Below are 26,397 nucleotides of genomic sequence, written 5' to 3' on the forward strand. Positions count from 1 at the left end.
GAAATAAGAGAGGACCTAAACAAATGGAAAACTATTCCATCCTCATGGATAGAAAGAACCAATATCATGAAAATGGCCATACTGCCCATAATAATTTATATATTCAATGCTATTCCCATTAAACTACATTGACATTCTTCATAGAATTAGCAAATAAAATTTGTAAAAAGAAACAGCTAAGAAGAACTCTCCTGGAATCAAAATGAACCTCAAAACTAGCCACAAAAAGTACTCCTGTAAGGAGGCTGCAACTTAATTGAATCAGATTGTGAAACAATCCATGCCCCAAGACACTGCTGGAAACAACGGAGCAATCAGCTGACAACTCATGGAGCCTAAAAACTGCGATGGCACCAACAGACAGCTTAATAGAAAGATCAGGGAATGAAACAGTCATGGAAAAGCCCCGTTAAAACCACTGTCATTGCAGGGTGATTGTGCATATGCCCTAAGCTGTGCTTGCTGAAGAGCGACATCAAAGGCTTCATAGATGGGGAAAATAGATTTTACAAAAATAGTCCAGCCAAGTCACTAAACAAACAGGCAAACAACAAGTTCCCCATCCAGGGGACTTAGTATGAAGACTTCTTATAACAATTTAAGCAAATTTTCTGAAATTTCCAATTTTCAACAACAACAAAAAATAAGACATGCAAAAAAACAGGAAAATATCATCCATACACATGAGAAAAAGAAGGGCTTGTGAGCGGGCCCAGTCATTGGACTTAGTGGACAAATATTCCAAAGCAAAGATAAAAATATATTTAAAGAACTAGAGGAAATCATGCTTAAAAGTAGCAAAGAAAGGTTTGATGGTAATGTCTCATCAAATATGGAATATAAATAAAGAGAACACCATCACTCCTAAAAAAAGAACCAAGTGAAAATTACAGATTTAAAAAGTGCAATAATAGAAATGAAAATTTCACTAGAGGGACTCAACAGATTTGAATTGGGATTACAAAATATGAAAAAAACAAGAAGGAATGAAGGTAAATGAACAGTCTCAGAGAAATATAAGCATACATGTAATGACAGTATGAGTAGACAGGAGAGAGAAAAAGCAGCAGAAGAAAAATCTTTGAAGAAGTAATGGCTGATAATTTTCCAATTTAATGAGAAGCATTCATTTATACATTCAGGTAGCTCAATGAATTCAAATAAGATAAATGCATGTAGTCCCAGCTACTTGGGAGGCTGAGGCAGGAGAACTGCTTGAACCTGGGAGGTGGAATTTGCAGTAAGCCAAGACTGCACCACTGCACTCCAGCCTGGGTGACAGAGTGGGACTCTGTCTCCAAACAAACACACAAACAAAAAAAGATAAATGCAAAGAGGTCCAAGCCAGTCACATAATAGTAGAAAGGTTGAAAGCCTATAATAAAAGGAAAATCTTGAAATTACAGAAGAAAAATGAATTGTCATATATTAGGAAACGAATAATGTTAACAACTGACTTTTCATCAGAAACTATGTAGGCCAGCAGGCAGAGAGATGACATATTCAAGGTGCTAAAGGAAAAAATACCTCAGTAAGATTATCATACTCAGCAAAACTCTCTCAAAAATAAAGGGGAAATGAAGACATTGCCAGGTAAACAAAATTGACAGAACTCATTGTTAGCAGAACCAACTTATTAGAAATACTAAAGGAAATTTTTTAGAATGAAAGTAAGTGATCTCACATAGTGATCTGGATCTACACAAGAAAACAAAGAGCACTAGTAATGGTAATTATTTTATTAAAGAAAAATGAAGATCCACTGTAAATGCATATTTCTTCCTTTTTCTCTTAACTTATTTAAAAAGCAATTGTATAAAACATTAGGCATACGATTGTATTGTTAGGCCTACAATATATAGAAATGTGACATATTTAACAATTGCATAAGAGAGGTGGGTTGGAGCAAAGCTGTACTGAAATAATCACACTGGACAGGAACTCAAATTCACAGGAACAAACTAAAAGAACTGGAAACATTAAATAAGAAAAATAACAAACTACAATTAAATACTTGCTCTTCTTTCTTCTCCCTTTCTTTAAAATATATATTTAAAAAATGCACTGTTGTACTATTTACTGATACAATATGTGTAACAATACAGCATGAAAATGAGGAAAAGGGAATAGAGCTAGAGTAATAATATTTCTGTATCTCTCCAGAATTAAGTTAGTATAAATATTTGACAGAATTCACCAGTAAAGTCATTGGGCTTGGTATTTTCTTTGTGGAAAGGGTTTTAATTACTAAGTTTCTTTTATTAATATAAACTATTTGTATTTACTATTTCTTTTCATATCAGTTATACAACTCATGTCTTTCCAGAAAGACCCAAGATACTAAATAACCAAACTTATCAATATAAAGTTGTTCATATTTCATTAATATCATTTGAATGTCTATAAATTCAATAATTTTCCCTATTTGATACTTAATATAAATAATATGTATTTTCATACTTTTCTCTGTTTCTGTCTAAAGAGATTGTTTATTACTGACCTTTACTAAGAGACGACTCTTCCTTTCATTCTATGATTTTTGCTTATTCTTTATTAAAGTGATTTCTACTATTATCTTTATTACTTCTTTCATTTAGGTTACATTGGGTTTAATCTGCTTCAATTTTATTAACTTCTTAAGGCAAAAATCTATATAACTGATATTAAATCTTTTTTTTTTTTCTAATATACATTACAGGGAGGTGCAAATGCCCTTCTAGGCACTGCTTAAATGCATTCTACAAATTTGATATGTTGCATTTCCATTATTCCATTCAAAATATTTTCACATTTTTCTTTTGATTTCCTCTCTGACCTAAAGTTTGTTTTTGAGGTGTGTAATCTAATACCCAGGTATTTGATAGTTTTTCTTACATTTTTATTTTGTGGATTTTAATTTAATTCCATTATGGTCAGATAATACTCTTTGATGATTTTGACTCTTTTAAACTCGTTGATATTTGTCTTATGGCCCAGAATATTTAAGTTTTATGTATTCTCAAGTAATTTTCTTCTTGTTTTCTAAATTACTCAGGAAATGATTTTGAAATTTCCATTTAATATTCAGGATATTACTACTTTTTTTCATTTCTCTTAGTTTTTAAGTCATAATTTTAAAGCTTTGTTATTAAGCACACACAAACTAAAAAGTGTTTTCTCCTCTTGATGAATTGAACTTTTTATCATTATGAAATGTCATCTGTCTCTGATTATACTGCTTGTCTGGAAGTTACCTTGTCTTATAGTAAAACAGCCATTCCAACTTATATAAAATGAATGTTTTCAATGTACAGCTTTTCCATCTCCTTACTCTCTATCTATCTGTATGTTTCTACTTAAAGTGTGTTTGTAGTTGGGTATTACAATCCAGTCTGATAATTTCTGCCTTTAAACTGTGTAGCCTAAATCATATATGCTTAATGTAATTATAAATGTAAGTGGGTTTAAGTTTACCATATTGCTCTATTTGTTTCTATTTGTCTTTTTTTGTTCTCTTTTCCTATTTTCCTACTTTTTTTGGGTTGAATATTTTTAGTATTCTATTTTGTCCTCCACTAGCTTATTAGCTATACTTCCTCATTTTATTTTTTTACTGATTGCTTTAGGGTTTACAATATGCATCTTTAAGTTATCACTATCTACATTAAAATAATATACCACTTCACATATAAGACACTTTAATTGTAAACACTAGTCCCCCATTATCAATGGATTATATATGTTCCAAGACCTTCAGTGGATACCTAAAACCACAGATAGTACTGCTCCCTATATATACTATGCTTTTTGCTATACATATAAAGTTTAACTTATAAACTAGGTACAGTAAGAGATCATAACTACTAGTAAAACAGAACAATTATAACAACATTCCAGCAACACTACTCCTGCATTCTGGGGCCATTATTAAGTAAAATAAGGGTTACCTGAACATGAGCACTGCAATACTATGACAATCTGATAACCCAGATAGCTACTAAGTGACTAATGGGCAGGTAGCATATACAACATACATATGACTATGCCATGCAGTACTATGACAATCTATCTGATAACCCAGACGGCTACTAAGTGACTAATGGGCAGGTAGCATATATAACATAGATATGCTGTACAAGAAGATAATTCACATCCTGAGTGGGATGGAGCAGGACCACATGAGATTTCATCATGCTACTCAGAAAGGCACAAAACTGAAAATGTGAGTTGTTTATTTCTGGAATTTCCCATTTAATATTTTCAAACAGTGGTTGACCACAGATGACTGAAATTGTGAAAAGCAAAACCTCAGGTAAGGGTAAACTGTTATACTTCCAATTTTCCTCCACTGTCCCTTTGCTATATACACAGGTTATAACCTCATAATATAGAGTTATAATTGTAGTTCTAAAGAGTGGTTTTTCTTTTGAAGACATAAAAAGTATAAAATCAAAAGTTTCATATTTGCCCTATATTTACCACTGATGGTGACTTTTATTCCTTTTGGTAGGTATGACTTTTCACCTGGAATCATTTTCCTTCAGCCTGAAAAATGTTCTTTGACATTTTTTTATTGTGCAGGTCTCTGGCAGTAAATTCTTCATTTTTTCATTTGACAAAAATGTCTGTTTTTATTTTGTCTTTATTTATGAATAACATTTTCACTGGGTACAGAATTCAAAATTGAGAGGACTTTTCTTTTAATCCTTCAAATATGTCATTCCATTGCATTTGATGACAAACCAGCGGCCATTCTTATCTATGACCCCTAAATGTAATGTGTCTTTTTTCTGTTGCTGCTTTTATAATCCTTCTTATTAGTTATCAGCATTTAGATGATGACATACCTTCGTGTGGTTTTCTTTCTCATACTTGGGTGATTTTTGACCTTCTTCAGCTTCTTAGTGCTCAGCAAATTTAGAAAAATTTCAGCCGTTACTTAAATATAATATCCTCCACCTCCTACACCTCCCATTCTCAGGATGCAATGACACATAGGTTAGACTACTAGGTAATGTCTCATAGGTCACAGAGACTTTTCTCTCCAGCCTTATTTTGATAACTATGCTTCAGTCTGAACAGTTTACATTTTCCTGCCTTCGAGTTTACTGATCTTTTCTCCCATATATCTAATGTGTTAAACCTGATTCTTACGAATCTGTCATCATATATACTGTATTTTTAAGTTTTAGAAGTTCTATTCGGTTCTTTTTTCTATATTCCATTTCTTTCAACATTATGTTCATGTTTTTCTTTAAATCATTGAACATATTTATAACTGTTTTACAGTACAAACCAGCTAATTTCAACATCTCTGTTACTTCTGGGTCTGACTCTATTGACTGATTTTTCTTCTGATAATGGGCTGCATGTTCCTGAATCTTCACATATCTAGTGATCTCATATTGGAGCTGGATATCCTTAGTGTTACATTATTGAATTGTAGATTTTGCTGTCTTCTATTAATAAACGTTGAATTTTGCTCTGGCAAGCAGTTAATTACTTGTGGATCAACTTGAACTTCTCAGGTAGCTCTTATTCCAGGGCTAGTTTAGCCCTTCCTCTAATGTATAACCTTTCTGGAGGGCCTCTATTAAATGTCTCAGGTGTTCAGTGAAGTTTCCCCATTTTGGTTGGTAAAAACTCAAGCATCTCTCAATCCTGTACTAACTTCAGTAGTTGTGTGGATTACAGCCCTACATTGATTCTTTCTCTGGTAACTGTTCTTTGCCCAACTGCCTGAAGTCCTACTCTACATATATCTACCTAGGTTTTCAGTTAAATATTTTTATGTATTTATTTATATTGTATAGATAATCTTTATACAGATTTTCAGAGCTTTTTTTCTGCCTAAATTCCTCTTCTCTGCACAGTCCAATCACTCTGCCTTTCCAATTTCTTCAGTTCAGCAAGAGCTGCTCTGATCTCCTTGGGAACTGCTTCCTTCTGCCTGTGCTCTGGAAACTGCCTCTAAGAATAAAGATGAAGTAATTGTAGTGTTCGCCTCATTTATTTCCTTTTATCAGTGTCACAAGCCTAAGTCTCTTTTCCAATATTTAGAAAGTGTTGTGTTTTTAAAAACACATTTTGTACAGCTTTCTAATTGTTTGCGGTACAACAGCATGTCAATACCTGGTCTGTCATGGCCAGAAGCAGAAGTCCCAGAATGTTTTCTTATGTATACTATGATTTGAGAACCTCTGATAGAGTTTCCTGGGCTTTCCTTTCATAAGAATCACCTTTGGCCGGGCACGGTGGCTCACACCTGTAATCCCAGCACTTTGGGAGGCCAACGCGGGCAGATCACGAGGTCAGGATATCGAGACCATCCTGGCTAACATGGTGAAACCCTGCCTCCACTAAAAATACAAAAAAAAAAAAAAAAGAAGAAGAAGAAAAAAAAAAAAAACTAGCCAGGCGTGGTGGCAGGCGTCTGTAGTCCGAGCTACTCGGTAGGCTGAGGCAGAAGAATGGCGTGAACCCGGGAGGCGGAACTTGCAGTGAGCCGAGATTGCGCCACTGCACTTCAGTCTGGGCCACAGAGTGAGACTCCGTCTCAAAAATAATAATAATAACAAAAAAGAATCACCTTTGGGCTTGTTTAGAAAACTACAGTTTCCAAGATCCCATTCTTGGAGTTTTTGCTGCACAGGGTTCAAGATAGTGTGATTCCTATCATGAGAGTAGTTTGGAGGCTATTTCAAAGAATAAAGGTACTAAAACTCTTCTGTTTTTTTCGTTTGTTTGTTTTCAGGTAGCAGATTAAAATGCTACCTCCTCACATAGTACTTCTTTGACTACTTTTTTTATAAAAGGTTTTCTCTTTCCTATCCTATTAATGTCCCCTTTTATATTCTTCATAGCACTAATAAACACAAATAACTACTTTTAAATTTAGCTTTAAATTGTCTTTTTCCACCACTAGACAGCAAGCTCCATGAGGGCAGGGTGTCTTGTTCTCTATTGAATATTGAGACCTAACAAAATGGCTGGTGCAGAGTAAGAGATTACTATTTATAGAATAAATAAATGACTAGATGGATAAACTTTAGTTCTGTAAACTTACGCACACACATATACCCACACACATAGTAAAATGACAGAGGTCATCTTTTCACATGCTATGGAAGGTACCTCTTCAAAGTGTATTGTGCCTTCAGGGTTTAGAAACCAGGGAGTATGGGCAAGATGGCAGAATAGAAAGTTCCACCCATTGTCCCAGTCCCGCCCGCCCCCCACAAGGACATCAAGTTAATAACTATGTACACAGAAAAAAACCACCTTCTTAAGAACCGAAAAACAGATGACCACCCATAGTATCTGGTTTCAACTTCATATTGCTGAAAGAGGCACTGAAGAGAGAGAGAGGGGGGGAAAAAAAAAAAACAACCCTTCTGAATCACCTACACCACCCCTTCCCAACCCCGGCAGCCAATGGGTGGTGCCCAGAGCTTCTCTGGGTGCTGCAGGAGGGAGAACATAGCAATTGTGAGGCACTGAACTCAGTACTGTCCTGTTAGAGCAGAAAGGAAAAGTAGAGTAAACTCAACTGACGCCCACCCACAGAGGGAGCATTTAAACTCAGCCTAGCCAGAGGGGAACTGCCAATTCCAGCAGTCTGAACTTGAGTTCAGAGGTTTGCAGGTTTGTACTCTATGTATTCAAGTAAACTTGAAAAGCAACCTAGGCCATGAGGACTACAAATCATAAGCGAGTCCTAGTGCTGAACTAGGGCCCAGAGACAGTGGACTCGGGGGTCGTGAAACCGAGACATCAGCTGGGGCAGCCAAGGGAGTGCTGGCATCACCTGTCCCTTAGCCCCAGGCTGCACAGCTCAAGGCTCCAAAAGAAACCCCTCCCTTCCCCTTGAGGAGAGAAGAAGGCAGAGTGGAAAGGACTTTGTCTTGCATCTTGGGTACCAGGTCAGCCACAGCAGGATAAGACACCAGTCAGAATCATGAGGCCCCCGTTCCAGGCCCCAGTTCCCAGATGACATTTCTAAAATCACTCTGGGCCAGAAGGGAACCTGTTGCCATGAAGGAAAAGACCCAGGGCTGGCAGCATTCATCACCTGCTAACTAAAGAGCCCTCAGACCCTGAATAACTGGCAGCAATACCCAGGTACTACATCGAGGGCTTTGGGTAAGCCTCTGAGACTTGCTGGCTTCAGGTGAGCCTCAGCACACTGCCAGCTGTGGTGGCTATGGGGCAAACTCCTTCTGCTTGAGAAAAGCAGAGAGAAAAGCAAAGGGGACTTTGTCTTGCACCTTAGGTACCAACACCACTACAGGAGGGCAGAGGACCAGGCGGGCTCTTAGGATCTAGAATTTGAGGACTTGATTCTTGGACAGCATTTCTGGACCTGCCCCGGGCCAGAGGGAGCCAATTGCCCTGAACGGTGAGTCATAGGCCAGGCAGCATTCACCACAAGCTAAATGAGGAGCACTCGTGCCTTAAGAGAACATCAGAGGTAGTCTGGAAGTACTCCTCATGGCCTGGGGTGGTGGTGGCTACAGGGTGAGGCTCTTCTGCCTTTGGAAAGGTGAGAGAAGAGTCAAAAGGACTGCCTTTTGTGGTATGAGTGTCAGCTCAGCAGCAATACAGTACAACACCAGGTAGACTTCCAAGATTTTTGACTCTAGTCCCTGACTCCCAGATGGCACTTCTGGGCCCACCTGGGGCTGGGGAGATCTCATATTCCTGAAGAGGACACAGGCCTGGCTGGCTTTGCCACCTGCTGATTGTAGAGTCCCAGGGCCTTGAGTAAACATACGCAGTAGCCAGGGAGTGGTTACAGCAAGCCTTGGGTGAGACCCAGCACTGTGCTGGCTTCAGGTCTGACCCAGCACAGTCATAGTGATGGTGGCCATAGGGGTGTTGTGTCACTCCACTTCCAGCTTTAGGTGGCTCCAAAGAGAGACAGAGACTCTGTATGTTTGGGAGAAAAGGAAGAGAACAAGAATCTCTGGCTGGTAATCCAGAGAATTCTCCTCGATTTTGTCCAAGACCATCAAGGCGGCAACTCTATGAGCCTGCAACGACCACAGCATTACTGAGACTGGGGTGCCCCCTAAAATAGACACGGATTAGATCACAATACCCAAAAAAGTCCTTTCAAATATCTGGAAAGCCTTCCCAAGAAGGATGGCTACAAATAAGCCCAGACAGTGAAGACTACAATAAAATACCTAACCCTTCAATGCCCAGATACCGAAGAACATCTACTAGCATCAGCACCATCCAGGAAAACATGACCTTACCAAATGAACTAAATTAGGCACCAGGGGCCAGTCCTGGAGAAACAGAGATATGTAACCTTTCAGACAGAGAATTCAAAATAGCTGTGTTGAGGAAACCCAAATAAATTCAAGATAACACAGAGAAGGAATTCAGAATTCTATTAGATAAATGTAATGAAGAGAATGAAATAATTTAAAAGAATCAAGAAGAAATTATGGAGCTGAAAAATGCAATTGGCATACTGAAGAAAGCATCAGAGTCCTTTTATAACACACGGACCAAGCAGAAGAAAGAGTAAGTGAGCTTGAAGACAGGCGATTTGAAAACATACAGTCAGAGGAGACAAAAGAAAAAAGAATAAAAAGCAATGAAGCACACTCAAAAGAAAATAGCCTCAAAAGGGCAAATCTAAGAGCTACTGGCCTTAAAGAGGAGGAAGAGAAACAGGTGTAGAATGTTTATTCAAAGGAATAATAATAGAGAACTTCCTAGACCTAGAGAAAGATATCAATATCCAACTGCAAGAAGATTATAGAACACCAAGCAGATTTAAACCAAAGAAGACTACCTCAAGGCATTTAATAATCAGACTTCCAAATCAGGGACAAAGAAAGGGTCCTAAAAGCAGCAAGAGAAAAGAAATAAATAGCAAACAATGAGGTTCAATACCTCTGGCGGCAACTTTTCAGTGGAAACCTTACGGGCCAGCGGCATGATATATTTAAAATGCTGAAGGAAAAAAAAATCTTTTACCCCGGAATAGTATATCCAGTGAAAATATCCTTCAAACATGAAGGAGAAATAAAGACTTTGCCAGACAAACAAAAGTTGAAGGATTTCATCAATACCAAACCTGTCCTACATGAAATGCTAAAGGGAGTTCTTCAGTCAGAAAGAAAACAACATTAATAAGCAATAAATAATCATCTTATGGTACAAAACTTACTGGTAATAGTAGTACACAGAGAAACACAGAATATTATAACACTGTGACTGTGGTGTATAAACTACTCTTATCCTATGTAGAAAGACCAAATGATGAACCAATAAAAAATAATGACTGCAACGACTTTTCAAGACACAGTCAGTACAATAAGACATAAATAGAAACAACAAAAAGTTAAAAAGCAGGAGACAAAGCTAAGGCGAGTTTTTATTAGTTTTCTTTTCGCTTGTTTGTATATACAAAGTGTGATATGTTCATCTTAATTTCAGTGAAACACATTAATGTACCAAATTCTGGATTCCAATAAAATACTAATAAAATATTAATAAAAACTGGGACTACCACCTAATAGACATTTTCTAATGTGTACTTTTGTAGTGTGTAAAATGTTCACATTCCTTTTCTAACGTGTAAACTAGAAGTATTTTAAAGGTATTATTGGCGTATAATATAATTGGCTCTTTTAGGTATGCAGTTTGATGTATTTTAGTAATTATATATAATCATGTAACCAGTAAATCAAAATATAGAACACTTACTTTACCCTAAAATGCTTTAAAAATCTAGGGAGAACACCATAACACACTAGTAATGCAATCAACAAGAAATCTATGATCACAGAAAAAATAACTTACGAGAAGAAATATCTTAATGTGTACAATAAAAATCTATTAATTTATTAAATAGCAAGACATCACTGGTCACCTCATATTTTCTTACCTCTGAAGTAACACTATAAACGTGCATGCCTATTCAAAGAAGATGCTTTTTCCAGCACTGAAGTACAATTAGGAAAGACACATAAGAGTTATATATATTATTTACATATTTCCTAAGTTAGAAGAGTACAAAGAAGTACATTTAGGCCATTTTTCTATCCTGCCCTTTAAACAAACAAACAAAAAATGAAACAACTCTAGGTAATTGGCTGTCTGTTCTATTGCAAGTACACCAAATAACAGCCTTTTATATGAGAGCTGGGAATGGTGGTTCCAGCTTTAAGAACATAAAAGGAATCACACTGTGACTGTGCTACTCCACTGCAATTGTGAACTGCCAAATGAAAGAAGGAACAATTCTGTGCTATCTAAGGAACTCAGCAGCCCAGCTTCTCACTCTTGCCCTGTTTCTTCTGACCGCTCACAAATATATCCTGCAAAGGCTTTATATTCCCTCTGTATACATGTTATCTCCAGAGCAGTAGCATTAAAGAGTTAATAGCTGAACAAATAGAAAGCTCACATTCATTATTACTTATCTTCTTTCTATCAATTTCCTTTCCTCAAGGCAGGCCTGATATTACTAACTAGATGTAAGTATAAAACCAGAATAACCAATAATGCACGACACATGAAAGTAGTATTTATGTCTATAAAAACCACTCTGATGACCGAAAATGTGCATTTGAAAAGCTTTATGACTATTTACTGAATTTTCATGCTTTGAAATACCACCTGTAATTGGCAGTCTTTAGTCTCCTGAAAAGGATATAATTTCAAAGAGAAAAATTGCTATAATTGGGGAGCAATAAGAAAAAGTAATGTCACTATTAAGAATGAACAAATCAGGACCAATTCAAATGAATAATAGAATGCAGTCTGTAGCACCACTGTGAAAGGAGCAATTATAGCTAAGATTGGATTATGAGGGAAAGAGTCTTTTAACAGAAAGATGTCCTAACTCTGAATTTTGGATTCATTATGGCTGAAGGCACACTAAGCCAACAGCTCCTGAGACAGAAGCCCAGATTTCCTTACCTACTTAAAACCTGGTTGTTCATCCAACCAAGAAGGGACAAATTACAATTAAATCTCAGTTCTCCCCTTTGTGTCCATCAATAGCAAATGCCTTATATGAGACTGATTTAACTCAATTCTGATTCTGTTTTACGGTCTCCCGGTTCACGCAGGAAGCATTTGAAGAATCATAGCCCAGCCGTCATCTTCCCAGCTCCCCTCCCCCCTTGATACTGATCCCCAACAGTAGATATCGGGGTAAAAGGCAGTACAAAGTCAGAAGAGGTATTTACATTTCACTAAACAAGTCAGTCAAGAGATGTGATAGCTATAGGCAGAAAGGAATATACATAAGGTATTTCAAAATGAGGCATAGATAGAAACAAACAGAAAACATTGGTTCTCTCTTTATGTCTACATCATTAGGAAAACCTCAAATATTGAATGACAACAAAAGTCCCCATAGATGTTCTATAAAAAACTAAATCAGTTTCCACAGCATAAAACTTCATTCAAGTGTATAACTGGAATTTCAGAGGGCCAGCAACTAGTGCCCTTTTACTAAACCTGGGTACCATTTAGATTCTAAAAATAAACATGCAGAGAATTAAGATGAAAATAACTCCTAAATAGAGCCTTGTATATCATTCATGCTCAAAAACTTCTAAAATAACAAAATGAAAGTAAAATAAATAAAAGAGAAAAATCATATCAAAAAGCAAAAGAAACAATTTTAAAATTGTAACTAGAGAAAACAGACTGCCGAGCAAGATTTGGCACATCATTATTCTTAGGATTTCAATTCTGGATTGAAATATAAGTAAAATGGTTTTTCATTGTGAAAAGCATCTTGCAGGGGTTTCTCTAGGCTAGTATGGCCATTCACACACACCAGGCTTAGAATGAGGACAGTCACTTATTGCTCTAATACATCCCCTCCAGTACACACCTTCTTTATGTAGATTCACATTAAAAGCCTAGCACCATTAACATGACTCTCTGGGTAACATCACAGCCACTGCCCCTCTTTTGGTATCCTCATGCAAAATAATTTAAAAGGACTTTATTACAAAAAGAGGTATAATTAGCAGTCATGTTATAGTACAAAGTATTGATGCCACAAGCCAGTTTTCTGAAAGTGCCTCTAAAGCAGCATCTGTACCATTCATGTTTATAAATCAGGTAATTGTACATCTAGCCACTTATGTGTATATGTGATTAGTCTAATTTACATATGCAAATCAATTATCTTATATACAGTTTGCCAACTTCTTGCTTTCCTTAGACTTTTTTTCCCCCACTTTGTAAGTTCAAGTAGATCAGATTTTGTATATACCATTTTATTAAACTAAATTCATTTTTTTTCTAAGCCATTTAGAGCTATTTCCAATGTCTCTATCTGATAATAAATTATAAGGACAAAATTCAAAGAAATTGTAACGACTCTACTGATTCATTATATCTGGATGCTGCTTTACTTATACAATATTCCCAAAACATTTTAATCAATCCAACTCATTTTAATCAATCTGCTCTCACATGAAACATTTAACTAACATTGGGAGTTTCCAAATGCCCCCTAATTCCAGGTGATAATACTGAGAAATGCCAAGATATTAGAATAGGGATTTAATAGGCATTATGACAATGAATGATCTCATTCAATATTTTTAAGCTCTGGGAAAATATTTATACTTTATTTTGTTGTCCATTTAGGCCTATATTAGACAGAATACCTGAATCTCCACTTAAATGCACATCTGCCAATGATTCTATATATGGAAGAAAAATTAAAAATGCATTATTGAAAATGTTTTGAAGGATATAAACAAATTATATTCAAGGTTACATCAAGGATTTTGTACAGCAGTACTTCTCAAATATGCAAACACAAACAAGAATTAAACTCTAAAATTATCCATTAATGTAAGGCAAAATGGTTTAGGTTGATAGTTTACATTCTATTACTTGGTAACTACCTTTAGATGAGTAAAAGTTTAGCTTTGCTTTTATATGTGATTTCGCTAAAAATACAAAGCTATCTTAAACTAGAGAAATAAAAAACGCAGTTGACCCTTAAACAACAAGGGTTTGAACTGTGTGGGTTCACTTATATGTTAATTTTCTTCCACCTGCGCCACCCCTGAGACAGCAAGACCAACCACTCCTATTCTTCCTCTGCCTGAGACTATTCCATGTGAAGATGATGAGGATGAAGATGATGATCCACTTCCACTTAATGAACAGTAAAAATATTTGCTCTTCCTCATGATTTTCTTAATAACATTTTCTTTTCTATAGCTTATTTTATTGTAAGAATATAGTATATAACACCTATGACATAAAACTATGCATTAATTGACTGTTTATGTCATCAGTAAGGCTTCAGGTCAACAGTAAGCTATTAGTAGTTAAGTTTTAGGGGGTGTCAAAATTTACACCTCGATTTCTCAGTGCATGGGAGATTGTCATCCCTAATAATTAAAAGTTAGGGTCAACTGTAATATTGAAATCATAGATAAATTGTCTATTTTTAAAGGACACACATGGCTATTTAATTTTGTAAAATAATATATAGCATCAGATGACGAAAGATTTTTGAAAATACTTTTTTACATTTTGAAAGGCTCCGGACCATAAAGGTGGCAGATGAAATATATAAATTTATTTCCTCTTACTCATGAATCTCCATTAAAATGCTACAAAAGGAATAAAATATTATAATCACAAAGAAAAAAGGAAAGCACTGAGCAAAAAAATTCAATAAATTTTGCAATATGGAAAGCAGATAAGCAAGTGGTAACTGATTTAGCAATGAAGAGGAAGCCACAAACTAAGATACTTTGTGTGGTTCTTTTGCAGTCACCTGAACAGATTAACCCAGACAGTGCTAGGGAATAGTAGAGGTGGAGAAGCAGTTTAGAGGAGCAGGGCAGAAAGCAAGCGGTCATTTGGAAGTCTGTAATCAAAGGACTTGAAACCCTCTTATCACATATACAAAATATCAACATTCAGAAGCCTGCCCGAGCAGTACACACACACACACACACAGGTTAAGAGACTCAAAATTTTGTTTCCTGCTGACACTGAACTGGAGGGATTCAAGATTTGGTGGCATCAGCAAAATGGGTAATCTGGGAGAGGCACAAATTACTACATGATGTGCCAAACAGAGAAAGAAACTTGGAAAGAGGAGGCCAAGGGATTTAGGAACCAGTGGTTCCATCAAGGTGGGCATCAGAGAGACATCAAAGAGGTCAGACACATGGCAGTTCTCCAAACAAGAGTGGGAAGATGAAGAGCTCCAAAAGTATAATGAACAATATTGCCAAAATTAAGAGCATGGATTTCTAAATAAGGCAGTATAGAAGCTCAGCCATAGTTTTCTAGATACAGCAATCACAACACATCAAAAGTGTGGACCTGCTCAGGAGAAGGTGGCACCACTAAACTGGATCTATGTTTTCATTGCTTTATCTTATCAACCCTTCGAAATGATCTTTTTTTTAATTACTCAAGTGAATGTATTTACTTTGAAAAACATAACAATGATTAAAACTATCTGAAGTTACATTAAGTAAAAATATAGGATAATTTCGTAAGTGATATTGTCAAAATATTGAAACATACAAAAAACATACACTCCTATTCAACACAGTATTGGAAGTCCTAGCCAGAGCAATCAAGCAACAGAAAGAAATAAAGGGCATCCAAATAGGAAGAGAGGAAGGCAAACAATCCCTGTTTGCAGACGACATGATTCTATATCTAGAAAACTCCATTGTCTTGGCCCCAAAACTTCTTAAGCTGATAAACAACTTCAGCAAGATCTCAAGATACAAAATCAATGTACAAAAATTACTAGCATTCCTATACACCAAAAACAGTTAAACCGAGAACCAAATAAAAAACAATCCCAGTCAAAATTGCCACAAAATGAATAAAATACCTAGAAATACAGCTAACCAGGGAGGTGAAAGTTCTCCACAACGAAAGCTGCAAAATACTGCTCAAAGAAATCATATGACACAAACAAATGGAAAAACATTCCATGCTCATGGATAGGAAGAATCAATATCATTTAAATGGCCATGCTTCCCCAAAGCAATTTATAGATTCAATGCTATTCTTATCAAACTACCAATGACATTCTTCACAGATCTAGAAAAAAACTATTTTAAAATTCATGTGGAACCAAAAAGGAATCTAAATAGCCAAGGTAATCCTAAGCAGAAAAACAAAGCTGGAAGCATTACACTACCCGACTTCAAACTATACTACAGGGCTACAGTAAACAAAACAGCATGGTACTGGTACAAAAACAGATACACAGACCAATGGAACAGAATAGAAAGCCCAGAAATAAGTCCACACACTTGCAACTATCTGATCTTTGACAAAGCTGACAAAAACAACCAATGGGGAAAGGATTTTCTATTCAATAAATGGTGCTGGGACAACTGGCTAGCCATATGCAGAAGACTGAAACAGAACCCCTTCCTTACACTATATACAAAAATCAATTCAAGATGGATTAAAGATTTAACTGTAAAACCCAAAACTATAAAAACCTTGGAAGACAACCTAGGCAATATTATCCATTCTGGACACAGGAACCAGCACAGATTTCATGATGAAGACTCCAAAAGCAATATCAACAAAAGCAAAACTTGACCAATGAAATCTTATTAAACTAAAGAGCTTCTGTACAGCAAAAGAAACCATCAACAGAGTAAACAGTCAGCCTACAGAACAGGAAAAGATGTTTGCAAACTATGCATCTGACAAAGGTCTAATATCCAGCATCTGTAAGGAACTTACGTTTAGAAGGCAAAAACAAACAACCTTATTAAAAAGTGGGCAAAGAACATGAACAGATTCTTTTCAAAAGAAGACATACATGTAGCCAACAGTATGTGAAAAAAGCTCAACATCACTGATCACTAGAGAAATGAAAATCAAAACCGCAATGAGACACCATCTCACACCAGTCAGAATGGCTATTTTTTAAAAATCAAAAAATAACAGGTATTGGTGAGGTTTCAGAGAAAAGAGAATGCTTATATGCTGCTGGTGGGAGTGTAAATTAGTTTAGCCATTGTGGAAAACAGTGTGATAATTCCTCAAAGAACTAAAAACAGAACTACCATTCAACCCAGCTATCTATTGCATTACTGGGTATATACCCAAAGAAATAGAAATTGTTCTACCACAAAGACACAGGCACATGTATGTTCATTGCAGCACTATTCACAACAGCAAAAACATGAAATCAACCTACATGCCCGTATTAGTCCATTTTCACACTGCTGATAAAGACATACCCGAGACTGGACAATTTACAAAAGAAAGAGGTTTAATGGACTTACAGTTCCACATGGCTGGGGAGGTCTCACAATCATGGTGGAAGGCAAGGGGGAGCAAGTCACATCTTACATGGATGGCAGCAGGCAAGGAGAGAGCTTGCACAGGGAAACACCCCCTTATAAAATCATCAGATCTCATGAGACTTATTCACCATCACGAGAACTTCATAGGAAAGACCTGCCCCCATGATTCAATTACCTCCCACTGGGTCCCTTCTGCAACACATGGGAATTTAAGATGAGGTTTGGGTAGGGACACAGCAAAACCACATCAATACCCATCAATGGCAGACTGAATAAAGAAAATGTGGTACACATACACCATGGAATACTATGCAGCCATATAAAAGACTGAGATCATGTCCTTTGCAGGAACATGATTGGAGCCAGAGGCCATTATCCTTAGCAAACTATCTCAGGAACAGAAAACCAAATGTCACATGTTCTCACCTATAAGTGGAGCTAAATCATGAGAACACATGGACACGAAGAGAGGAACAACAGATACCTGATGGTAGAGGGTGGGAAGATGGTGCGGATCAGGAAAAATAACTAATGGGAACTAGGCTTAACACCTTGGTGATGAGATAATCTGTAAAACAAATCCCTGTGACACAAGTTTACCTATATAACAAACCTGCAAATGTACTCCTGAACTTAAAATATTTTAAAAGAAAAAAACATACAAAAAATGAAGCAAATATGTTAAATTTAAGAATTTTTTATAGGTTCAAATATTTTCCACAACGATCATCTATTATTTGTAGAATCATTTAAAAACCATAATGGAGGCCAGGCGCAGTGTCTCACACCTGTAATCCCAGCACTTTGGGAGGTCGAGGCAGGTGGATCACTTGAGATCAGGAGTTTCAGACCAGCCTGGCCAATACGGTGAAACACTGTCTCTACTAAAAATACAAAACTAAAAAAATTAGCTGGGCACGGTGGCATGTGACTGTAATCCCAGCTACTTGGGAGACTGAGGCTCAAGAATCGCTTGAACTCAGGAGGCGAAGGTTGCAGTGAATTGAGATTGTGCCACTGCACTCCAGCCTGGGCAACACAGCAAGACTCCATTTCAAAAAAAAAAAAAACCATAGTAGAAAAATATGAATATAAAATCTTAATATAATTTATTTATGATTATTGTGCCTATTACACTTTGGCTGTGTCCCCTCCAAAATTCATATGTTGAAACTTAATGGTGAATGTGATATTATTAAGAGGTGGGACCTTTAAGAGGTAATCAGGCCATGAGGGCTTCTTCCTCATGAATGGGGTTTTAAGATCCTTATTAAAAAGAGGCTCCACACAGTGTTGGGCTCTCTTGCCTTCTGCCCTCTGCCATGTGAGAACACAGCATTTCTTCTTTCCAGGGCATGTAGCAACAAGGTGCCATCTTGGAAGTGAACAGGCCTCACCAGAGAAGTGAACCTGCTGGTTCCTGGATCTTGGACTTCCAGCCTCTAAAACTGTGAGGAATAAATTTCTATTCTTTATGAGTTACCCAGTGTGTGGATTTTTGTTATAGCAGCACAAATAGACTAAGACAATGCCACTTCAGAAAAAGCAATGGAACATTCAAAAACAAATAAAATACTCAAATGCTAATAAAACAATGATGAACACAATAAATATATGCTGTTACAGTTGTCAAATAAAGGTATCTACTGTCCCTGAATTTGACAAAAGCGATTTTAAAAAATTCTAATAGATTTTATTAGAAATAATGTTTACTGCACTTGAATAATGTTCAATGAAAATCAGAAAAACGGAATTTTTCTGGGACTGGCAATCACCTTAGTGTGGGACCTGCTAGTACTCCTGCCTTAGAGAGGATTGCTCCAGTGTAAGAAAAACTACTCTCAGGACTGGAAAGGGCAGACTCTACAGATTCCCTTTAGCAACTTATTCAGTATCAACACCATTTTAAGTAAGTTTTCTTCCCTGTAAATATAAATACCTGGTTCTGTAGCTCAAGTCATTAGCATTCAATAAAGACAGAAAAAGAAAATCATAGCTCACTATTTTTGCCTAATGAAGCCTCACTTAACATTAATTTTCTTGTATCTTAGCACCTGGCACAGAGGTTCATCACATGTTAATGAAACAAAATATAGATGAATAAATAAATATTATAATGAAATCCTTTTTATTAATTTTTTTTTTCCCATGGGAAAAATAATCTCAGTTTCTTTAGTCTTTTATTGCGGAGTAATTTCCTTTTAACATTTACTAGTCTTTGTGGCTTTCCTTCAATTTTTTGATGTTTCCAAGACGGCAAGGCCAAAACTAGGCACAACATTCATGGCTGGTCAGGAACTTACCAGAATTGTTTTTATGATATCAATGTTACATAAATAGTATAATAAGTCATTTCAGAACCATACTCTAAGTTTCCACCCATACAAATAATGCTGAAACACGTACCTCAAGAACCAACCACAGCTTGTCTCCATTTACTTTATCCTTCTTAAAGTATATCCCATAGAATCTGACCACATTACGGTGATCAGAAAGTGCTTTTAAGATGTTATACTCTGCTTCAATCTCTTCATCAATATCCTAGTTTCAAAAAGTCATAAGAATAGAACTGTGAGAAAAACATGAGTAATGTCAAAGAAACAGATTATAGAATACCAAATATAGAATTTGATTATGTCAAGGTCATAATAGTTTTTACTGTGCTTAGTATTATGTACTGTAATTTCTCATTACATTATTTAAGGGGAGAGATTGTGATTTTCATGATAATCAAGTGAATCTCAAGTTATATCAATTTCATCAAATTTTAAAATGGATAAATAAAATGTTATTTTTATATGCAATTATAAGTAAACATCTATGGAGAGCTACTCCAGATGATTTGCTTTTTTGTATTATTAACTTTGTTACAACGGCAAAGCCATTGATCTGAAATAGTAAATTTTAGGACTGGAAATCTGGTTCATTTTGTTTCTTTGGAAAACAGGACATTTAGAAGCTATCCAAAACTCAGTCATACAAACAATAAATTCCCACTTTTCCAAAAAACTCAAATAGAGTTAAGTTATAAAAGATTGCACAAAACCTTTAATGATCTAAAGGTCCATTCAGCAAAAGAAGAACAGGTTGCTATGTTATCAATAAGAATGGAAGACAGCCACTTAGTCATATTTCTAGAAAATCACATATATATGAAACAATTCACAGAGTAATAAATAAGAGAAAGCTTTATTAACATTGCTTTTACAGTGACATTTAATGCTTATGTTATTTTATTATAGAATCATAGAATCACAGAGGTAGAAATTTAAATCTGAACTCTAATTTTAGAGGCATAAAGTTAAGCCCTGAGAAGTTGGAGTCAGAGCTGGTTAGTGTAAAATCCAGATATAGACTCCAAGCCTGCTACATTCTCATCTTACTCATTCAGCTCCTCTCTTGAAAATAAAATGACTGATTAAAAATATGTAATAGTAAGACTCCTTTAATTTAAAATAAGCAAATCTTTGCAAGATGTTTGGATGCATTTAAATTTATTTAAGATTATAATCTCTTGGCTATAAATCTTTTTTATTTGACTTGTGACAAGATGAAAGAAGAGTAAATAAATAATTATTAGAGGCCGGGCGCGGTGGCTCAAGCCTGTAATCCCAGCACTTTGGGAGGCCGAGACAGGCGGATCACGAGGTCAGGAGATCGAGACCATCCTGGCTAACACGGTGAAACCCCGTCTCTACTAAAAAATACAAAAAACTAGCCGGGCGCGGTGGCGGGCGCCTGTAGTCCCAACTACTCGGGAGGCTGAGGCAGGAGAATGGCGTGAACCCGGAAGGCGGAGCTTGCAGTGAGCTGAGATCCAGCCACTGCACTCCAGCCTGGGCGGCAGAGCGAGACTCCGTCTCAAAAAAAAAAAAAAAAATTATTAGAAAAATGTATATGTACTGTGACAAGAATGAAAGCAAAAGGATAAATTAAGTATAATAGTTATAAAATCAGTATTTCATTAAATAGTACTGAATATGACTTATAAGGTTTGTAGGTATACCATACATGAGTAAATTATGAAAGAATAGTGGTTACATGGATTATAAGCCATTTGTTCTCCATTAAGAAGGAAGGGAAAGAGATACACCATGGACCAGACAATGGTATTGGACTGAATTTCTTTCTCTTGCTGCCATACACCTGAATTCCTAATGCAAAGGCTAGAGGAAAGAGAGGTATAGTCACTTTGGTAGAACTTAATTTGTACCTCTGTTCCTTCAGTTTAAGTGCTTAGAAGTTTCCAAGAGAATGTGAAACATTCAGCAACAGCTAAGCCTGGGCATACTGAGTCTGATTTTTTTTTCCTCCAGTGTATTTAATTTATTACTTTAAAATACACCTCCCCTACCTTTCTCCTCTGCTCAAAATAATATGGAGGAGTGTAGTTATAATGGGTTTAGCAGAAATAAACTATCAAAAAAAAAAAAAAAAAAAAAAAGGAACAGCAACCCTAAGACGAACAAGACCTTTTGCAGCATCTCACAAGTAGTAGATGAGCTGTAACAAGGACCTAGGACTCTGATGCCCTCTCTATACACATTTCATCATTTTCATCATGCTATGCTCCCATCATGTGTGCAAAAGTCTCTTAATTGGAGAATCTGCTTTCAATAGATGTTTGAGGAGCATCTGATGACTAAGCTCATTCTGGCTCTCCCATGTGCTATGGGAGAGAAAGGTGTCTACCAGCAACCTGAAGATATTCTGAAACTGCCAGCTCTCATTACCAGAAAATAGAATCTCAGTAGTCTCATGGTCTTAAAACAGAAAAAAGGTTTGGCAGTTTTGCCTATTACAACTGCTACTTAAAAAAAAAAGCAAATGGGGGCCCCTATTGTGGCCTCCTGTAAGCAGAGACCAGCAGAGTTGAACATGAAATTTAATTCTTCACAATAAGGAACTTTGCCCTGATTATAAATCTACACCACGTTTGCTTTGGAAACATTTAAGTAAACCTGAAACTTAATTTTCCTTCTCTGAAATAAATTTAATTTTAAAAAGTCTTCTTTAGTTTGGCCTAAGAGAAATATTTCCTGAAGCCTAAATAAACACAGGACGAAAAGAAGATATGGTTAAGATGCCATTTTAGGATTACTTGTAGACCCCTGAGTTTGTATCTTTACAATTTTTCATGTCTAAAATAACATTGAGTCAACTTCAATAACATTGTCGATTGACAGCTGCATTTTTTGTGTGCTTATGCAATTATTCATCAAGTACTTATTGTGCCTTATTACATATATTAAGCACAGAAACTTGGAAAAGCAAATAAGCAGACTTTTCCTTCACCTTTATCTTCAAATTGTAACCTGTTTTAGACTGCTATTGTGATGAATAAATCAAGATAAAATACTTACAGTCTTTTTAAGTGTTTCATACAGATAAAAGTAAAGCTAATTAGAAGGAAAAAATATGACTTACGTGAACTGGATCAAGAATTTTGACTGCTGCTTTTTGGCCATTTTTCTTATTCAATACTTTAAAAACTTTCCCATAAGTTCCTTTGCCAATTGTCTCAGTGATTTCCCACGTATCAGAAGGATCAGGAAAGTTATCAAAGATGATTGTTTTTCCAATTAATGGAAACATCTCAAAGGTTTAAATACCTGGAGATAAGAAGTACAGTTTCATCTACATTTGATTGAGGATATCAAATGGCACACACAAACCCATGGGAAATTAGCAAATATTTTCACTGATATGATAGAAAATATTCAACAGTAACCAAACATATTTCAGAGTCATAGGAAATTTGAATTTCAATTCTCATTTGCAAACATTAATATGAATTTAATAATGCTTTGTAAACAGGGCTTTATTTCTATGTCCAATCTAGTCTCTTATTAATTGCTGTTAATTCTTTTTAAATTAAAATAAGAGACATTTATGTAATTTTGATTTTCTTCTTTATACTCCGGTATCACAACAAATCAAATAATTTTTGAATGAACCTTAGAGAAGATAAAATTCAACTTCCTCATTTAAGCAGATCTTGCACTTTATAAGTGATCATGTTTTATGTCACTTCTCTATGCAAAACTCAATAATGGGTCCTCTACATGGCTTTTAGGATGAAATTTCCTTAACATAACCTACCAAATTCTTTAAAATATGGCCTCTGCTTAATGTTCCAGCCTCTTCTCTCATACACTATGATTCAGCTACTCTGGATACCTCAAGGTATTTCTTTCTTGAAGACCTTAATATACACTATTCCTGACCCCATCTGCCTGTGGCTTCTTTGCTAAATTGCAAAACCTACTTATTTTTCAGATCTCAGCTTAGGTACCACTTCATACAAGTGTGACTGCTCTCCACCCCATCTGGGTTGCATGCCCCACCTCAGTACTCCAGCAGCACTCTGCACTGCTGTTATCTGACATCATTACTGTATGCCCAGCAACTGCAAGGGCTGAAATGATAGACCGATTAATTAAAGAATATGGCCAATGAGGTCATTTATTGATATCATTATCAATATTATCAATAATATCAGTATCCAATATCATCACTGGTACCATTATTGTGATTGTAAATTAGATAGCATTTATGTATCTGATATCATCACTGTATGTCCAACAGCTGGCACACTGCTGAAAAATTAATTGATTTGTCAGTTAATTAAAAGAATAGGTCAATGAGATCAAGTGACTTTATAAAGGACATTTTACATTTTCTTGACTTCCAAGTGATGCTCTTTTCTATATTCTCCCTATATTATATTACACCATTTCTATAAAACTGCAAAAAAGGGTAAGAATAATAAAAGAAAGGAAAGTGCTCTTAGCACTTCTGGTAGCCATCACATTATTTCAATTATCTATACAAACTACACTCTTTTCAATATATATCAATATTCCATATTAGCCCATGAAATTCACTTGTCTGGCCACACTCACAACTTTCAGCTTTATTCACATCACCAATCCACCGATCCTCAACTTCCTTTAAGCCCATCAACCCTCTTAATTTTTCACTCCCTACTCATTTTTCCTTCCCCAGGATAGACTCTAAAGCCTTGTATTATTGTGACATCTTTACAAAGGCTCTAAACACTCTTGTTCCTCCCTTTTTCCATCATATTCTCCTGGAGGGTGAAAACAAGTCTGGTTAAATACTACATCTTCTTCACATCTGTGCCCATAACTGAGAAAACAATACAACCATGTTGACTAGTTTCACCTAAAATTGAGGATAACAAACTGACAATTACACTGTCAACTCTGCCCAGCAGCCCTACAGCACTTCTATTGTTTGTATATTCCCTGTTCTCTGGAGTTACTATTTCACAGTGATATCTTTCCTCAAATTTGTTTCTCCACAAATTTTTCCCTCTTTGCTGTTTACTCTTTCCTACCAAACTTTACAAATGATGCCTGTACTTCATAATTAATTGAAAAAATGGAAGGAATACTAAATCCTTAATATTCTGACCTCAAAAGCTACAAACCAATGTGCATCAAATGTAGTAAGTTCATTGCTATCCAGGGTAATTGCTATTTGTCCTCAAATAGTCTTTTCCTTTGGTTCCTTCTTGTCCCGTAGATCTCAGTTCAAATGTCAATTTCTTAGGCCCTCCTTGACGAACCATTATAAAGTTAGCCTTCTCCACTTATGCTGTTATTCTTTCATTAGAATGTAAGCTACATGAGGTATGGGCTCTGTTACTTTGTGACTGTATCCACAATTCCCAAAACAATGCCTAGCACATGATAGGCAATCAATAAATGTTGACTAAATGGGCAAATGTTTATTTGTTCATTGTTAATTCTGACAGCGGAGACCTAATCTATCTTGTTCACTTCCAAATCTAATAATCAATTTGGCCTAACTCTGTTCCTGGAACATACAGTAAATGTTAAATATATAGCTGTTGAATAAATGAATAAATAGGGTTCTTCAAAAACTACATTTTTTTAAGTTAGGAAGAGAAATAAGGTTTAGGGAGAACTGAAAATATGAAAATCCAAAACACAATAAGAGCACATTCTGATTCATTATACTTAAGGGCACATTATCTAGTAAATGGTTATGAATGCATGCTAAAAATTGTATTACTATATAAAAACACACTTCTGAATAGTTCTTAGAACACTTAATCTTTATGAAATTCATGCCTTTGATCCAAAATGCAAAGAGGTAATCAGTAATAATCATCCTCTTTAACAATTTCATAATCAGTGACAAAATCACTACTTCTTACATCTACTTGAGTCATGCAAATAAGCATTTATGCCATCTCTATAACATAAACGTTAGACCAAAAGACCAAATTAAACCTTGTTAAAGGTCTGAAATAGGAGTTGTCAAGCAAGAGAAACATTCATTACATGGAATACTGCCTTTCAAGCAGGAATGTTATTGAACACAGTCTTCATTTCTGATATATTAACTCTTAGGAGTTAACTGTTGATTTTTCAATACACAGATGTAAGAATTAAATGAAAAAATGAATGAACAACAAATATATGCAAAGTACTTTTATGAGTTTTGGAAATACAAAGATAGAAAACTCATGGATAGATTAATAAACATATAACTATAACATTATGAAAAGTGATAAATAATAATATGAATAAAGTACTATAATAGCCCAGGTGAAAAGCAATTAATTCTGAAGTGATCAGGAAAAGAATCAGAGAAAATTCTGAAGTGGTCAGGAAAAGATTTGAGCTGGACACTAAAAATAAGCAGGAATTTGTTTAAAATGCAATTTTTTCTTTAACAATTCTCAATCAAATATTTAAAGCAGTGTATCAATACAGTATAAAACATTATAAAGCAATAATCACAAAATGACAAAAACGAGGCATTTTGGAAACAGAATATACCTAGCCATGTTCCATATAAAGCAAATGAACAAAACTCCCAACACATAGGTAAAATGAAGCCATTTAAAATGACTGCTTCAAAATAATGAGGCTAGAATTAGGCTAGAATCAAGTCTCCTGACTGCTAAACTATACTTTTACCATACAAAGTTGTTTATGCTTTAAGAATGAAACAGAATGTCACAGCTAGTAAACAACTAATTACTTAATAACTACAGTAAATTGCACTTGACATAAAAATGTTTGTATATTTTCCCTAATCCTTTAGC

The 26,397-nt window shown here is 35.7% G+C and overlaps 1 protein-coding gene across 13 annotated transcripts in view; it reads right to left on the minus strand.

Annotated features, from left to right (window-relative positions):
* Positions 1 to 26,397, minus strand: part of LOC105480009 (myosin IIIA) — a 310,637-nt gene that overhangs the window by 226,743 nt on the left and 57,497 nt on the right. For all 13 annotated transcript variants that reach the window (XR_986226.3, XR_011608191.1, XR_011608190.1 and 10 more), the window contains 2 exons: positions 22,719 to 22,903; positions 19,698 to 19,832 (listed from right to left, as the gene is read on the minus strand). Coding sequence is in view for 10 of the 13 variants with exons in the window: in XM_011738421.3 (XP_011736723.2) it covers positions 19,698 to 19,832; positions 22,719 to 22,886 (303 nt within the window). In the remaining 3 variants the exon portion in view is untranslated. The remainder of the gene's footprint in view (positions 1 to 19,697; positions 19,833 to 22,718; positions 22,904 to 26,397) is intronic.

This window comes from Macaca nemestrina, chromosome 9, assembly GCF_043159975.1.
Source record: "Macaca nemestrina isolate mMacNem1 chromosome 9, mMacNem.hap1, whole genome shotgun sequence".
In the NCBI taxonomy this organism is placed as follows: Eukaryota; Metazoa; Chordata; class Mammalia; order Primates; family Cercopithecidae; genus Macaca; species Macaca nemestrina.